Consider the following 17,634-nt stretch of genomic DNA (forward strand, 5'->3'; position numbering starts at 1 on the left):
CAGAATTTGAGTACAGTTCGAGTGCAGATTAAGAGCTAAGAAAATTTGATTTGTACCAACTTGTAATAAAGATTAACTAGGAAAGATTGAGTTCTTACCTAAAATTGTTCATTTTCTGAGAACCATTTTCTGTGTTCAATACCCACCCTACTTAAAAGAAAAAATACCCCAAACACCCTTGGAGATTATACTGATTTGCTGGAGATGACTCCTCATAGGAACCAAAGAGCTGAGGCAGAAATTAGAATAGAGCAGGATCATCAAATGAAAGTAAGGAAGACAATTTACAACGTTCACTGCTCCTGCAGAATAGGCCAAGAGGCACCTATATGAAATCTTTAGATTTATTATTGTTCAAGTATTATATTTTAATTATGTATTTCACATTATGATGTGCAAGTTGGCCTAGAACTCCTATCTTCAAGGACCCTCCTGCCATAGTCTCATAGATAGCTGAGATTATGGCCCCCAACACCTTCTCAGGTACTAGTACTCATTTTAAAATATGTGAGCTTGGTCGGGAGTTTGGCCTAGTGGTAGAGTGCTTGCCTAGCATGTACTAAGACCCGGGTTCGATTCCTTGGTACCACATACATAGAAAAAGCCAGAAGTGGTGCTAAGGTTCAAGGGGTAGAGCTCTAGCCTTGAGAAAAATCCAAGGACAGTGCTCAGGCCCTGAGCTGGCAAAAAAAAAAAAAAAGAGCCAGAAGTGGTGCTGTGGTTCAAGTGGTAATAATAATAATAATAATAATAGTAATAACGACATACAGAGAAAAGGCCGCAAGTGGTGCTGTGGCTGAAGTGGTAGAGTGCTAGCGTTGAGAAAGCCCAAGAACAGTGCTCTGGTCCTGAGCTCAAGCCCAGGACTGGCAAATTAAAGGGGGTAAGGGGAGAGGCTGTGAGTTTGGCCTAGTGGTAGTGTGCTTGCCTAGCATGCACCAAGACCCGGGTTCGATTCCTCGGTACCACATACATAGAAAACGCCGGAAGTGGTGCTGAGGCTCAAGTGGTAGAGCTCTAGCCTTGAGAAAGTCCAAGGACAGTGCTCAGGCCCTGAGCTCAAGCCCAGGACTGGCAAAAAAAAAAAAAAAAAAGAAAAAAGGGGAGAGGAAGGTTACCCACTCCCTTCCCCACCAGTTCACCTTTGGTCGCATATTTCAATCCGCTTACTGAGCTTTCCGGGGCGCTATATTGTTAGGAAGAGTAAAAGTGGCCCAAAACTGCCACACTATATGCTTGCAACCCTCCCTTCCCAATCTCCACCCAAGTCAGTCATCAGTTCCGCGAGTGCCCACCTTTACCCAGGTGGAAGTCATCTAAAGGAGCTCCACTGGCTCAGCAAAAGGGGATGACACGGGAACGACACCGCCGACGAAAGACAACACCAGACCACTGTGGATATCAGCCGACGCGGAACTTCATCCCGCTTCCTCCACGGTTCCAATCCCCACCCCTCCCGGCCGGATCTACATCCTCCGCGCCGTGACGAGCGGGGTGACGTCAGCAGCAACGCCGCTCGCGTTGGCCCCGCCTCCCTCGCTGGCCCGGGCAGGCGCGAGGAACGCGCATGTCCGGCAGGCGGGGCTGGCGGAGATCTCGAGGTGCTGCCCATCTGTTGCGCCGCCGCCGCCGCCCGCGGGAGCCGGCAGATCCGGGTCTCGTGGCTAGGAGTGACGTGGTCAATCGAATCCAAACAGAGGGCGGGGCGGGGGCCGGCGGGCTAGAGCACCAGCGGCCGCCGCGTCTAGAGGCCGGAGCTGCCGCAGCGTCCCGGAAACCTCTGGCTGTCTCGCAGCCGAGACAGGGTTTCGGCTCCCACCCTCCCCGCCCCGTCGGTTGTTGTCTGGGCGGGTGAGTGTCTCCCCCGTCCCACCGCCCTGGTGACCCTCACCTCAGCTGGGTTTTCCTCGGGGGCGGCGCGGCTGCTTGCCGGGGCTGGGCAACCGAGGCGGTCCGGCCCGGGGAGCAGCGAGGCGGAGACATGGGGTGGAGGACATTCGGGGTCCGGGTCGGAAAATGAACGGTAGCCACGGATGGTCTGGTGGTTTTTGTTTTGTTTTGTTTTTTTCTTTTGTGTGTGTTGTGTGTGGCGAGGAGGGGGGGAAGGAGTCCTAGGAGTGTGTCGTAGTGGGAAGACGCACCCTGGGGTCTGCCCGCCTTCCTCAGCTCTTTCCGAGCACCGGGCAATCACCGGCCGGTGCCCTTTGTTGTGACGGATGATGGAGGGGAGCTGCCACCCCGAAAGCCGGAGATGTTTTGGCTTCTGTTGTGTTGGTGAACCCGTCCCCCCCACCCCCTTCCCTCGTTCGGTGGAACCGTGGCCGACAGACATAGCAGCACCCCTTTATTGCAAGGAATGCTCCTGGGGTTGCAGCCTAAAGCCAAACTTTTCCAAAGTGGTTGGTGTTTTGATGATGATGATGATGATGATGATGATGATGATGATGATGATGATTATTCAGTGTGTTACTTTAGCCAAAATGCTATTTGTTAACTGCACCGAGTTGATAGGGTTTTTGCAGCTCTTTGGCAAAAATCGAGGATGTGGTGGCCTTCATCGCAGAATGTCTTAGTTTTGCATCAGAGGAGTGACACGAGCCGCACCACCGGCCTGTGTTGGTACCAGAGTCAGTAACTTGTAAAGCGTTAAAGACCTGCAAGGTGTTTTAGTCTTGAGGCCCACGTAGGAGGCGTTTTCTCTGCACCGTGCAGTGGGTGGTTGGAGAAAGCTTGTCTTTCTACTGAATTCAGGTGACTGCTCACGAAGATTCTTGTAGTGGAGCTGCTGCTGGCCTGCTTCCCTCTGCACTGAGACCAGTACCCCAAGCCCTTGCTTCCTAAATGTGGCTTTAAAAAAGGATCACTTCCCCCTAGTCATTATTTGAGATAATTTTATGGCAAATATTAGGAATAGAGCAAGGAAAGCATATGTGATTGATCATCCCCACTGTCAAACCCAAGAAGAGTTCTTGGGGATTTAGATGATTTCCTTAGAAGGGTTATTTTTTATGGAAGAACATGGACCTATTAGCAAATCTTTTTTCCTCCTAGGTTTGCCACTGAAATTAAAATAGATTTCATCGATAGCTGAGATCCTGCTTAGAAAAGGAATTGCTTCCTTTACTTTCCTCCTTGACAGCTTTTTTTTTTTTTTTTCCCCAGTCCTTGGCCATGAACTCAGGGCCTGAGCACTGTCCTTGGGCTTTCTCAAGGCTAGAGCTCTACCACTTGAGCCCACAGCACCACTTCTGGCTTTTTTCTATGTATGTGGTACCAAGGAATTGAACTCCGGTCCTCCTGCAAGCACTCTACCACAAGGCTAAACTCCCAGCCCTCTTTTGAAGCTTTTAACTTTTGTACTAAAATTGAATAACTCCTTTCCACTGTGTTTTGTGATGATTATAGAAAATATGGATAAAATATAAGCAGAAAGGAATACTCAGTAACTCTACCACTCACAAGTTACCTGTAATCTGTGTTCTTCCAGACTTCTTTTCTGCATATATGTATTTCATTTTTTAAAAAGTGGTATACTCTATATGCATATGCTTTTCTACAACCTGCTGCTTCACATACTTACACTTATTTGAGTAATAACATTTTTTTTTTTTTGGCCAATCCTGGGCTTGAGCTCAGGGCCTGAGCATTGTTCTTGGACTTTCTCAAGGCTAGAGCTCTACCACTTGAGCCTCAGCACCACTTCTGGCTTTTTTCTATGTATGTGGTACCGAGGAATCGAACCCAGGTCTTCATGCATGCTAGGCAAGCACTTTAACCACTAGGCCAAACGCCCGGCCCTTGAGTAATAACATTTTACAGATAAGACTTAAACCTTTAACTTTTAGGGGGAAATTTACTGTTGGAAAAGCAAAAGGTATCAAAATTATGACTTTAAATTAGTTCTTCCAGCTAGGAATGTTGGCTTAGTGGTAGAGTGCTTGCCTAGCATTCATGAGCGCTGGGTTTAATTCCTCAGTACCACATAAACAGGAAAATATTCTAGGAATAGTTCTGTGTCTCAAGTGGTAAAGTGCTAGCCTTGAGCAAAAAGAAACTCAGGAACAGTGCTTAGGTCCTGAGTTCAAGCCCCAAGACTGGCAAAAAAAAAAAAATTCTTCCCTAGTATCTTACTATACTGTGTGATTGAACAAATAAGTTGGTGTATACAACAAAGTAAGTCTTAGCTTGTAAACTCCTGGGAGAGCAGACAGAGCCTAAATTGGCAGCATCAAAGTCTGTGGAAAGTTTTTGCTGATTACAGATTTCATTCAGACTAGGTTTGGATCAATCCAATAGCTAGCCTATGCACATACTCAAAATGCAAATCATCTCTTCAGGCCCACAGCAATAAAGTGCTGGTAGATTTTATTTAAAGTGTATTTTGTTTTTGGTTTTTTATCTGTCCTTAGAAACTTTGAAAAGATGATTATTTTTAAAGCAGTGCTAGGGATTCAGCGTAAGGTCTGTCACATGCTAGCCAACCATTCTGTCACTGAGCTGTACCACCCTAAACTACAACTGGCTAACTTATCTACTTATAGTTTTCTCTTAACTTTGGGCATGAAGTAGTTTCAAGTTTTTCATTGTTATAAATAGTATTATGATGAACTATAGCTTTAAATAACCCAAGTTCTGAGGAGTTACCAGCAAGCAGTCCTGTTGTGAAATATGCTGAACTAAAGACATTTTAGTGATTTTAAATGGTAACATAGGTTAACAAGTATATCTGTATTGTGGCATGCATAGAAAGCCTACATGCAAGTTTTTTGTAGACTGTGAGGAGAATACCTTTCACTTTGACATTTCTTCTTTTTTTTTTAATTTTAGGGGAAAGGAACATTTGAAATGTTTACCATAAATGGATGTTACTTTAAAATGGCTCTTGAGAAACTTAATTCTAAACTAACAATATATGCATATTTTGGGCTGGGAATGTGGCTTAGTGGGAGATTGTTTGCCTAGCATCCATGAAGCCCTGGGTTTGATTCCTCAGTATCACATAAACGGAAAAAGCCAGAAGTGGCACCATGGCTTAAAGTGCTAGTCTTGAGCAAAAACGCTGAGTGACAGTGCTCTGGCCCTGAGTTCAAGCCCCAGGACTGGAAAAAATAAAAAAGCCTGAATATATACATTTTTAATAGCATTTAAGACTTGTACTTTTTTTTTTTGTCTGTCCTGGGACTTGAACTCGGCTTGGGCACTGTCACTGAGCTCTTCACTTGGGCTACCACCCTATATCTAGGCCTAAGCCTTATCCCTGACCTTTTCAGCTCAAGGCTACTGTCCTACCTCTTGAGCCACTGCACCACTTCCTGTTTTCTCGTGATTAATTGGAGATAAGAATTTCATGGACATTTTAGTGCCCAGGCTGGCTTTGATCCCCAATCCTCAGATCTCAGCCTCGTGAGTAGCTAGAATTACAGATGTGAGCCACAGTTCTAGGCTTAAACCTGTACTCTTATTTTGGAAAAAGTTTCCTTTTCATTGCTTATTTTCCTATTGAGCTTTCATTTCCCATTTTTATTCTTTAAATTTAGTGCAAAGCACAGATGTCACAGCTCTGTAAAAATACAGAATGAAAGTGGTTTACGCTTGCCTGCACTTACTAACAAGTGTTGCAAGTGCAAAACTTCCAGTTTTTTTTTTTTTTCTTAACTCTGGGCCTGGGCACTGTCCCTGAGCTCTTCAGCTTAAGTCCTCCACCCTGCCCCTGGAGCCTCAGCACCACTTCCTGTTTTCTAGAGGTTAATTGGAGATAAGAATCTCATGGTCCTTAGTGCCCAGGCTGGCTTTGAACTGTGATCCTCAGATCTCAGCCTCCTGAGTAGCTAGGATTACAGGCATGAGCCCAGCTAAAGCTTCCAAAATTTAACACTTCATAAAGGTGCTTCCCATTATAGATGGAGAATGCATCCTGTGGTATATATACTAGAATTAAGAGATTTGTCACTGTTTGGCTGGTAGTATGTTATGGCTTACAATCTAGTTTTTAAATACAAGTTTATACTTTTTACATGGTGTTTTGCTTTAGGGTCCAGGACCCCTTAAAACCCCAAATCAGGTAGGCGCCTGTGGTTTACACCTATAATCCTAGCTTCTCAGGAAACTGATATCTGAGGCTCACAGTTCAAAGCCAAATTAACCACCAAAAAGTTGGCAATGGAGCTGTGACTCAATTGGTAGAGCACTAGCCTTGAGCAAAAAGAACTCAGGGATTCCAGGATTAGCACACACAAAAAGTGATACTCACTAGAGACAGTGTTGGAAATGAGCTATATAACTTGTGAGTGGGGATAGGAAGAATAACAGAGTGAGAGAAGAAATGTACTCTTTATCTGACTTATGTAACTGTAACCCCCATATATCAACTCTATAGTAACAATTTTTTAAAAATCTAAGGATTTTCAAATCTCGTAGATTCCAAATAGCTTGATATTTGTATATTACATATGCTCATCTTAATTCCCCAATTCTGTATATGTCGTCATTACTCCTTTCCCCCCTTTATAGCTTGAACTCAGGGCATTGGGCTGTTGCCCTCACTGCTCAAAGCTCTACCATTTAAGCCACAGCTCTACTTCCTGCTTCTTAGCAGTTAATTGGTTAATTGGAGAACTTTTTTTTTTTTTTTTTTTTTGGCCAGTCCTGGAGCCTGAATGCAGGGTCTGGCACTGTCCCTGAGCATCTTCTTGCTCAAGGATAGCACTCTACAACTTGAGCCACAGCACCATTTGAGCTTTTTCCGTTTTATGTGGTACTGAGATGTCAAACCCAGGGCTTCATATATGCTAGGCAAGCACTCTACCAACTAAAACACATTCCCAGCCCTGGAGATAAGAGTTCTTAGGGATTTTTCTATCCAGGCTGGCTTTGAGTCAGGATTCTTAGATCTCAACCACTTGATATGATTACAGGCATGAGCCACCAGTACTTGACAAGTTAACACTCATAGCAAGGGTAATGAGACGAAACTGACTCGTTAGCAATTTTAAACAAGTATACTGTTTTGTTGTTGTTGTTGCGATCCTGAGGCTTGAACTCTGGGCCTGAGCTCCTTTTGCTCAAGGCTAGCACTCTACCACTTGAGCCACAGTGCCACTTCTGGCTTTTTCTGTGCTTAATTGGAGATAAGTCTCACAGACTTCTTGGGATTTGAACTTGATCCTCAGTTTTCAGCTTCCTCAGTACCTAAGATTACAGGTATGAACAACTGGCACCTGGCTTTTTACTTTTTTTTCTTTGGTGCCAGTCCTGAGGCTTGAACCCAGAGCTTGAGTGCTGTTCTGAGTTTTTCTTTGCTCAAAAGTAATGGTATAAGTCAGGTGCAGTGGCTTACTCCTGTAATCTTACCCACTCAGGAAGCTGAGACCTGAGGATGGCAGATCAAAGCCAGCCTGGGCACTAAAGTCTGTGAGACTCATCTTCAATTAACCACCTGAAAACAGGAAGTGGCGCTGTGGTTCAAGGGGTAGGGCAGTAGGCTTGAGCTGATAAGCTCAGGGAAAGTGCCTAGAATTCAACCCCTACCACCGGCAAAAAAAAAAAAAAAGTAGTGGGCCGGGAGTTTGGCCTAGTGGTTAAAGTGCTTGCCTAGCATGCATGAAGACCCGGGTTCGATTCCTTGATACTACATACATAGAAAAAAGCTGGAAGTGGTGCTGAGGCTCAAGTGGTAGAGCTCTAGCCTTGAGAAAGTCCAAGGACAGTGCTCAAGCCCAGGACTGGCAAAAAAAAAAAAAAAAAAAGTAGTGAGTGATAAACCCCTTTGAGCCACAGACCCACTTCCAGCTTTTTTTTTGCTTTGGTAGGTCCTGTGTTTTTGAATTTAGGACACAGTCCCTGAACTTTTTTGCTCAAGACTAATGCTCTATCCATTGAGCCACAACTCCGCTTCTGGCTTTCTGGTATTCTGAGCATAAATTGGAGATCAGGTTCCATGAAAACAGATGGCCACATAGTTCAGGCAGAAAAGGTTGATGTGGGTAAGGGAGGGAGCAAACTGCCAGCCCAGATGAGATGGAAACTTGCAGAGAGAGAAGAGAAGGAGTGGGAAGAGGAGGAGATAAAGGCATGCAGAGAGAAGAGAAAAAAGAGGGAGGAGACTGTTCATGAGTGGGATTATATAGGGAAAGGTGGGAGGTGTGACCACTCAGGGCCTGGGCACTGCCCTTGGGCTTTCTCAGAGATAGCACTCTACCATTGAGCCATGGAACCATTTCCCATTTTTCCTTTGTATGTGGTACCAAGGAATCAAATCCAGGGCTTTGTGCATGCTAGGCAAGCACTCTACCACTAGACAATGCTCCTGATCCAAATATAGCCATTTTTCTTGAGTTTAAAATATTTTTATGTGGAATTTGACTAATAGATATGTATGTGTGTTTGATAGGGAATGTAGTGCCTTCTACATTGCAGGCAATTGCTCTGAGCTACACTCTGTAGAAAGCAACTAGTCAATATTTAAATTTATTTATCAAAACAGCTATGTAGTTAGACTGCCCTCAAACTTAATGATCCTCTTGCATCACCCTCCAGAGTTTTCAGATTACAAACCTATGCTACTTCCTCTGACTTGTAAATACTCTGGGACTTGAACTCAGGGCCTGGCCACTGTCCTTGAACTTCTTTTTGCTCAAGGCTAACATGCTACCATTTTGAGCCACAGCACCACTTGCCTGTTGGTGTAGTACTGAAGAATCAAACCCAGGGCTTCATGCATACTAGGTGAGCACTCTACCACTAAGCCACATTCCCAGCCTCTTTTTGGTTCAAGCCGTGGGACTTGAACTCTGGGTCTGGACACTGTCCTTGAGCTCTTCAGCTCAAGGCTAGCTCTCTATCATTTGAGCCACAGTTCCACTTGTGGTTTTCTGGTGGTTAGTTGGAGATAAAAGTCTCTGACTTTTGTGCCCAGGGCTGGCTTTGGGTGATCCTCAAATCTCAGCCTCCAGAGTAGGATTATAGGCATGAGCCATCACTGCCAGGCTCAGGAAAAAAACTTTTTTGTAGGATCGGGAGTTTGGCTAAATGGTAGAGTGCTTGCCTAGCATGCACAAAGACCCGGGTTACATTCCTCAGTACCACATAAAGGCCGGAGGTGGTGCTGTGGTTCAAGTGGTAGAGTGCCCAAGGACAGTGCTCAGTCCCTGAGCTCAAGCCCCAGCATTGGCAAAGAAAAAAAAATTGTGTGTGTGTGTGTGTGTGTGTGCATGCATGCATGTGTGCATGTATGGTGATGGTCGGGATCAAACCTGTGCTCACATAGTCTAGGCGAGAATTCCACCACTGGGCTATCCTTCAACTTTGATATGGGAATCATATATAATAAGCCACATGTTATTCTTTTAGACAGTGAAGCTTCAGAACTTAGGGGACTGCTCCTTTCACAGGCCCAGAGTCCTGGAGTTTGAGTCAGAGTGATTTCAATCCTTTTGGTTCTCTTAGGTCACTTCAAGATACCTCCAGAGAGCCTAGCTGTGGCTACATCCTGTTGTACCTTCTCTTCTATGAGTAACAAGGAGTTTCTGGCTTCATACAGTAACATTATTGCGGGTACATACAGTGTATGAATTGCAGCAGTGTGGTCACTTATACCTAGTCTTTAAATGTCTATGGAATTTACTTGTAAAGAACTCTTTGTCCCCCACTGCCACCTCCTTACATAGGGCCTGCATTACCACATTTGTGTGTTTCCAATGTAAGCTTACAAACTTCAGAAAAAAAAAAAGTGCTCTAGATTTTGCTATGTGTTGTGCAGCAGTAAGAACTAATGAAGGAACAGTATAGAGGGTGGGGCATCACATCATTTGGGGCATGCATAGTAGAGTCACAAACAGGCTTTCAATCTGGACTTTTTTTTTTTTTTATCTATGGTGTGGTCTGCATCCAGAAAAGCCTTGGGCTGCCTGGATCCTTGAAGGCGAAGCAACTGCTGCAGTGTCCAAAAGGCAGGACCTTGAGTCAGAGATACTATTTGCTCTGTTGAATTTTTATTTACTTGAGCCCTGTTCTCCTTTCCCCTGTTTGCTTGTCTCTCTCTCTCCCTCTGTCCCCCTCTCTCTCCCTCTCTCTTCCTCTCTCCCCTTCTCTCTCCCCGTCTCTCTCCCTCTCTCTCTCCCCCTCTCTCTCCCGCTCTCTCCCTCTCTCCCCCTCTCCCTTCCTCTCTCCCCCTCTCTCCCCCTCTCCCTTCCTCTGTCCCCCTCTCTCTCCCTCTCTCTTCCTCTCTCCCCCTCTCTCTCCCTGTCTCTCTCCCTCTCTCTCTCCCCCTCTCTCCCCCTCTCTCTCCCTCTCTCCCCCTCTCTCTCCCTCTCTCTTCCTCTCTCTTCCTCTCTCCCCCTCTCTCTCCCTCTCTCCCCCTCTCTCTCCCTCTCTCTTCCTCTCTCTTCCTCTCTCCCCCTCTCTCTCCCTCTCTCTCTCTCCCTCTTTCACCCTCTCTCTCTTTCTCCCTCTCTCCCCCTTTCTCTCTTCCTCTGTTTTATGAGTACTGTGGTCTGCTTATATATTGAAAACTTAATCATCTGTGATGTATTATACCATGAGGGCAGAGCCTTGTGAATAGGACCCCAGAGAGCTCCTTGCCTTTTTCCACCACTTGAGAACAAGTAAACACCATTGTTGAGCCAGAGAGCAAGCCTTCTCTACTTCCTGGATCTGTCAGTGCATTGATCCTGGATGTCCTCAGCCTTCAGAAGTGTAAGGAATGAATTTCTATTGTTTATGAGCTACTCTATGGTATTTTGTTTTGTCAGCCTAATGGGCCAAGAAACTTCATAAAATAGTCATTACATGATTATTTCTGGATAAGTGGTGGGCAGCCTAGGGATGGGTTTTTTAAAACAGAATCTTACAGAGAAGAGAAATGGAGGGATTTAGAAGATTAAGAATTTCTTGATAGCCTATCCTGATCTTAGTGTTAAGCAAAGCAATAAGGAGATAAAAGGTTAAGAAAAAGAAGATGATTCTTTTGTGTGTGTGTGTGTGTGTGTGTGAATTTTGGTTTTTTTGCAGAGGTGGACATCAAATTGATATAAATTTATTTTAGCTATAATTTGCATAGTGACATTAAATTATGTTGAATGCTTGACATCCTAGAGCTTTTGTATCTGCTTCTAAACTTTTCTTCCCCTGAGGATCAGTTATGTAAATCCTTTTCTAGAAAGGAGAAGTGAAAGAAGACTAATCTACTTCTGTGTGAATATTGTGTGGCTTTTTTTTTTTTTTTTGTCAGTCCTGGGGCTTGAACCTGTCAGGGTCTGGGCACTATCCTTGGACACTTTTTGTTCAAGAGCTTAGGACTAGCATTTTGCCATTTGAGCCACAGCACCACTTCCAGCATTTTCTGTGAATATGGTACTAAGGAATTGAACACAGTGCCTTTTTATTTATTTATTTTTATTTTATTTTTTGCCAGTCCTAGGGCTTGAACTCAGGGCCTGGGCACTCTCCTTGATCAAGACTAGCATTCTGCCACTTGATCCACAGCAACACTTCCGACTTTTTCTCTATATGTGATACTAAGGAATTAAGCCCAGGACTTTGTGCATGCTGGACAGGCACTCAACCAGTAGGCCACACTTCCTGCCCTGTTGTAGGACTTCGAGTAAGTTACAAAAGTTCTCTGGGCTTCAGGTCTTTCCTTTTTAAATGAGTTGGTAGGAACTTCATCTTCTGGGTTGTTATAGTAGCACTTTTGAGGTTGAAATTTTTTGAATAGAAAACTAGTGACTTATTTACTACGCAGTGAAATCGTGTACAGGTTCCTGGCTACTCTGACTTGTTTCTAAGTATTCCCATTTTACTCTGTGGGAAGTATTAACATTTCCAGCCTATTTTAATCTATTTCTTTTAATATGGTCTCTGAAAAAGGGCTTACTTTGTTTTCATATTGAAGAATTTAGAGGCAGTTTTCTGGTAACAGTGCTCAGGAGCACTGTCCTTGGGCTTTCTCAAGGCTAGAGCTCTACCACTTGAGCCTCAGCACCACTTCCAGCTTTTTTCTATGTATGTGGTACCGAGAAATCGAACCCCGGTCTTTGGGCATGCTCTCTACCACTAGGCCAAATTCCCGGGCCCTCTGGTAACATTTTATTTTTAACAAAAACATTAATCCTAGTATAAGAATAATATAAGAAATTTGTTATTTAGGACCATTTAGGGTATATAATGGCTCTAAAATTCCTTTTTTTTTTTAAGAAACTTTATTTTTTATTTAGTTATTTATTATTATTATTTTTTTTTTTGCCAGTCCTGGGCTTCAGCTCAGGGCCTGAGCACTGTCCTTGGACTTTCTCAAGGCTAGAGCTCTACCACTTGAGCCTCAGCACCACTTCCGGCTTTTTTTCTATTTATGTGGTACCAAGGAATCGAACCCGGGTCTTCGTGCATGCTAGGCAAGCACTTTAACCACTAGGCCAAACTCCCAGCCCGGCTCTAAAATTCTTATTGTTTAGGTCTAGCATTTGAATTTTATGTAGTATCTGTGTTTACAAATGTTGTGTGTAAGCTTGAATATGGATATATAGTTGTCTCTTGTTATATCGAGGCTCACTTATTGCAACTTCACTGATTTTTCTAAAAGATACATAGTGAAGCTGGGCATGGTGGTTCACACCTGTAATCCTAGTTACTCAGAAGGCTGAGATCAAGGTTCAAATCCTGCCCTGGCTCAAAAGGACCTGAGACTCTTATCTTCAACTAACCACTAGAAAAGGGGAAGTGGGGCCCAGGCTCAGGAGTAGGGCAGTACCATTGAGCTGAAGAGCTCAGAAACAGCACCCAAGCCCAGAGTTCAAGCCTCATGACCCTCAAAAAAAGAAAAGAAAAAAGAGGAGTTAGGAATTGGCAGGGGAGGTTAAATAAGGGTGCATATTTTACAATAAGGGTATATACTTCAAGAACACTTAGGAAAATTCTAAGTTGAATTTTTTATTGTTTTTCTAACATACATATGTCTATGTATTACTAGGTATTGACCCCAGGACCTTGTGCATGCTGAGCAAGTGTTATACCACTGAATTATAACCTCCTTATGATCTCTTCCCCTTTTGGTTTTAGATAAGGAATGAATCTGAGATGCATAAAGGATAAACTGACAGAATACAGTGTTCTTTATTTTTCTTGTAATGATTCTGGGCTTGGACACTGTCCCAGAATGTTTTTATTTTGTTTTTGTCAGTTGTCAGACTTGAATTCAGCCTGCATGCTGTCTCTTTTTCTCAAGTCTAATTAATACTCTACCAGTTTGAGCCACAACCCCACTTCTGGTTTTCTGGTGATTATTTGGAGTTCAAGCCCCAGAACTGGAAAAAAAATAATTATAAAAATAAGCAGCTGGCTGTGTGGTTCACACCTGTAATCCTTGGCTCAAGGGTATGGTGGTAGCCTTGAGCTGAAGAGCTCAGGGACAGCGTCCAGGCCGAGCGCAAGCCCCATGACCACCCCCCCCCCAAAAAAAATAAGGAATTACATAAATGGACTCAGGTAAAAGGTATAGGGAAAAATGAAATAGATTGCCAGAAATATAGTGTAATCATTTTATAGCCAGATATAGCACTCAGGCCCTTGTCAATGAATGGCACTTGGCCCCTGAGCTTTTATAGTCAAGGTAATGCTCTTATAGGGCTCTGGGTGGCTCAGGCCTATAATCCTAGCTACTCAGGACCTGAGGGTCTTGGTTTGAAGCCAACCCAGGCAGGAAAGAAAGTCCTTAAGGCTCTTATCTCCAATTAAGCACCAAAAAAGCCAAAGTAGAGTCATAGCTCAAGTGTTAACTTTGAGCATAAAAGCTCAGAACAGGCCTAGAGTTCAAGCCCCAGAACCAGTTTTTTTTTTTTTTTTGAAGTGTGTGTAGGGGGGGTGGGGAATGCTTTATTACTTGAGCCATAGCTCCACTTGTAGCTTCTTGAAGTTTACTTGGAGATAAGAGTCTCACAGACTTTCCTGCTAGGGCTGGCTTCAAGCCCTGCAGTCCTCAGCCTCCTAGGTAGCAAGGATTACAGGTATAAGCCACCAGCGTCTGTTCTTTTTAATGGGATATCACTATGTTGGTTATGCTAATCTCAAATTTATGGGTTTGCATATTCCTACCTCATCCTCCTAAGTAGCTAGGACTATGGACAGGTAGGTGTACTATACCTAGCAGATATGAATATTACTATAGTCTCTCTCCTCCCTTTCTCCCTCTTTCCCTCCCTCCCTTCCTTTTGTGTGTGTGTGTGTGTGTCTACCATTTCTGGGACCTGAATTCAGGACCTGGCTGCTGTCCCTGAGCTCTCCAGCTCAAGGCTAGTGCTCTGCTACATGAGCCACAGCGCCACTTCCTGCTTTTTCTGTGTAAGTGGTAACAAGGAAGTGAACCAGTGCTTTGTGCATGCTAGGTGAGCACTCTACCATAGGCTATGCTCATGGCCTTCCTCCTTTCCTTTCTTCCTCCTTTTCCCCTTTTCTCCCTTCATCAAAACTAGGGCCTTGCATGTGTTTTACTACCAACTCTATAAGTATTTGTTATTTATTACCAAATTGCATCTCAAAGAGTTGTAGTAGTGAAGTCTAGAACTTGTAATATATAACTAAACTACCATTTAGTGTAACAAAACTACTGTTTCATTTTTAGCTGAAAGTTCGTTTTAGTTTTATTTCATGGTTAGTGTGGTAGCCTTTTTCCCTTCATATCATTAGTCAAAACCAAGACTTTTTGCCTATGCTAGGCATATCCTCTGCCAAAGATTAAGCAACATCCCTCATTTGGGAATTATATTTTTCCTTTACCATCTATGATTAAGAGCACAAAGCCCTGTGTTAAAGCTCCAGTAATGGCACAGTAAATTATAGAGATACTATAGGCATTTTTTTTTTTGCCAGTCCTGGGGCTTGAACTCAGGGCCCTGGGCTTTCTCAAGATTATAACTCTACCACTTGAGTCACAGTGCCATGTGTGGCTTTTTCTGTATATGTGGTATTGAGGAATTGAACCCAGGTCTTCATGCATGCTAGGCAAGCACTCTACCACTAGGCAAGCACTCTACCACTAGGCCAAACTCCTGGCCCAACTATAAGCAATTTAAAGAACTGTGTTTTGTTTTGTTTTGTTTTTGTCAGTTGTGGGGCTTAAACTCGGCCTGGGTGCTATCCTTGAACTCTTCAGCTTAAGGCTACTGCCCTACCCCTAGAGCCACAGTGCAACTTCCATTTCTGGTGAATTGCCAAGGAATCGAACCCGGTCTTCATGCATGCTAAGCAAGCACTTGACCACTGGGCCATGCTCCCAGACCCTATCCCAGCTTTCTTATGGAGTAAAAGTTTGATTACAGAAACTAAACAGGTGCTAGGTGCCAGTGGTTCATACCTGTTACAATCCTAGCTATTTAGAAGGCTGAGTTCTAAGAATTACAGTTTGAAGATAGGCCAGGCAGATGAATCTGAGAGACTCATCTCTAACCAGCAAAAATCTGGAAATGGAGCGGTAGCTCATGTGATTGAGCAACAACCTTGAGCAAAATAGACTAAGTAAGAGCACAAGGCCCTAAATTCAAGTCCTAGTCCTAGTATATTACATATTTAAACTGAATAAATTTTTAAACTGAATAGACTGTAGCATCTTAGGTAGGATGTCTAAAAACATCTGCTTTTACAAAAAATTATAAATTCATAATTCGTGTGACAAATTTGTAATTCATGTATGTAAATTTCATAGATCTAGGTATTATTATATATTATGTTTTGTAAAACCATTAAATATAAACTATATATTTAATAAAAACCATTATAAGACTATGTAATACATAATTTTTATAGATAAAAAGAGTACCTAAATATTAGACTTATGCTGTTTTTTCCTTCCTTCTAGATTTAAACATTCAAGTAAAATCAAGCTGGGTAATTATGGCAGAAGGTGGATTCGATCCCTGTGAATGTGTTTGCTCTCACGAACATGCGATGAGAAGGCTGATCAATCTGGTGAGATGAATAGGACAATCTTATTCAGAACTGACCTGTATTCCATCTGTCCTGTTTTTGTGAGAATATTGTCTAATGGAAAGTTTTCAGTAGTCACTAAACATTATTGCATGATTAAATCCCGCAGTGGATGAAGACAATGATGAAAATGTTTGCTACCAATTTTCTGATTAGAGATGAAACTATATTACCATCTTGAGTTATGTAGATTTATGTGAATTAATTTTTTTATTATTTTATTTTTTTATTGTAATTAGTAAAAGGGTTACATGATATTTGCCAGATAGAAGGTGCATTAATTCACATACATTGATACCCTTTCACATGTCTTGGTACCCATTACCCTCCCCCCCACACCCCCCACCCGTCTTGGTTTTCCCCCGTGAATTAATTTTTCATCACAGGTAGGTGGCACATTCATGTATAGTGTTTTCTGTTCTACATTGGTGTAAATAATTGTGGATTTGTTTGCCTGTTAAGCTGCTGTATTCATATTTCTGTTATGATAATGGTTCAGTCTTTCTCTAACATGTAACATACCACTAAGAGGCTCTATATAAAGTATTTCTAAATAAAAGTACATTTTTCGAAAGGTAGATTTTTGATCAGCATGTTTGAATCATCTCATTGGTATTGTGGGATATGAATTAGAAGGTTTTTTCAAACTTTGTTTATAAGCTCAAATATGAGGGTTTTTTTTATTATACTTTGTACTTCTTATTACAGGATTACAGGAGAAATGTGAACATTTTGCTACAAATAGTTTTTATTTATTTATTTTTGTAGTGCTGGGGATCAAACTGGTGGCTTCATGTATGCTACGCACATCGTTTATCACAAAGCTGAACTGTCAGGCCCTCAAGTTTATGCTTGTGGGGCACTAGTGGCCCATACCTGTAATCTTACCTACTCACAAAGATGAGATCTGAGGATCCAAGTTTAAAGTCAGCCCAGATAGGGAAATCTGTGAGGTTGCTATCTTTAATTAATGACCAAAAAAGTGAGAGTAAAGGTATAGCTTGAGTGATAGAGTACTAGCCTTGAGCAGAAAAATCTAAGTTTAAACCTAGTGCTGGTCCCAAAACAAAACAATTAACAAACAGAAATCCCACCCATGTTCTTAGAAATGAAAAATAGTCTCATAATTTATCTGTGATATATGTTCCCAGGGGATAGTTCTAAATTAGGATAACTGTTTGTCTTTTGAGTTATTATATTTAAAAATAGCTTCATAGCTGGGCACTGGTGGCTCATGACTGTAATCCTTGCTACTCAGAAGGCTGAGATCTGAGGATTGTGATTTGAAGCTAGCTCAGGCAACTCTGAGAATCTTACTTCCAATTAACCACCAGGAAACAGGAAGTGGCATTATGGCTCAAAGTGGTAGAACACTGGCCTTGAGCAAAAGAGCTAAGGGACAGCACACAGTCTCTTAAATTCAAGCCCCATGACGGACCAAAAAATAAAATGAAGTGAAATAGCATCATGAATTTTTCTTCTGTGTGTGTGTAGCTATTGGGGTTGGAACTTACCCATATCTGAGCTTTTTTTTTTTTTTTTTTTGCCAGTCCTGGGCTTGAGCTCAGGGTCTGAGCACTGTCCTTGGACTTTCTCAAGGCCTGAGCTCTACCACTTGAGCCTCAGCACCACTTCTGGCTTTTATCTATGTATGTGGTACCA

General features: G+C 42.8%; 1 protein-coding gene across 1 annotated transcript in view; it reads left to right on the forward strand.

Annotated features, from left to right (window-relative positions):
* The first annotated feature begins 1,987 nt into the window (after positions 1-1,987).
* Smim14 (small integral membrane protein 14) overlaps positions 1,988-17,634 on the forward strand; it is a 43,898-nt gene continuing 28,251 nt past the window's right edge. Inside the window, exons 1-2 of the mRNA XM_090343698.1 lie at positions 1,988-2,023; positions 15,845-15,954. Coding sequence (XP_090199824.1) covers positions 2,017-2,023; positions 15,845-15,954 — 117 coding nt within the window. The 5' untranslated portion in view covers positions 1,988-2,016. The remainder of the gene's footprint in view (positions 2,024-15,844; positions 15,955-17,634) is intronic.

This window comes from Megascapheus bottae, chromosome 13 (genome assembly GCF_031878675.1).
Source record: "Megascapheus bottae isolate mThoBot1 chromosome 13, mThoBot2.hap1, whole genome shotgun sequence".
Classification (NCBI taxonomy): Eukaryota; Metazoa; Chordata; class Mammalia; order Rodentia; family Geomyidae; genus Megascapheus; species Megascapheus bottae.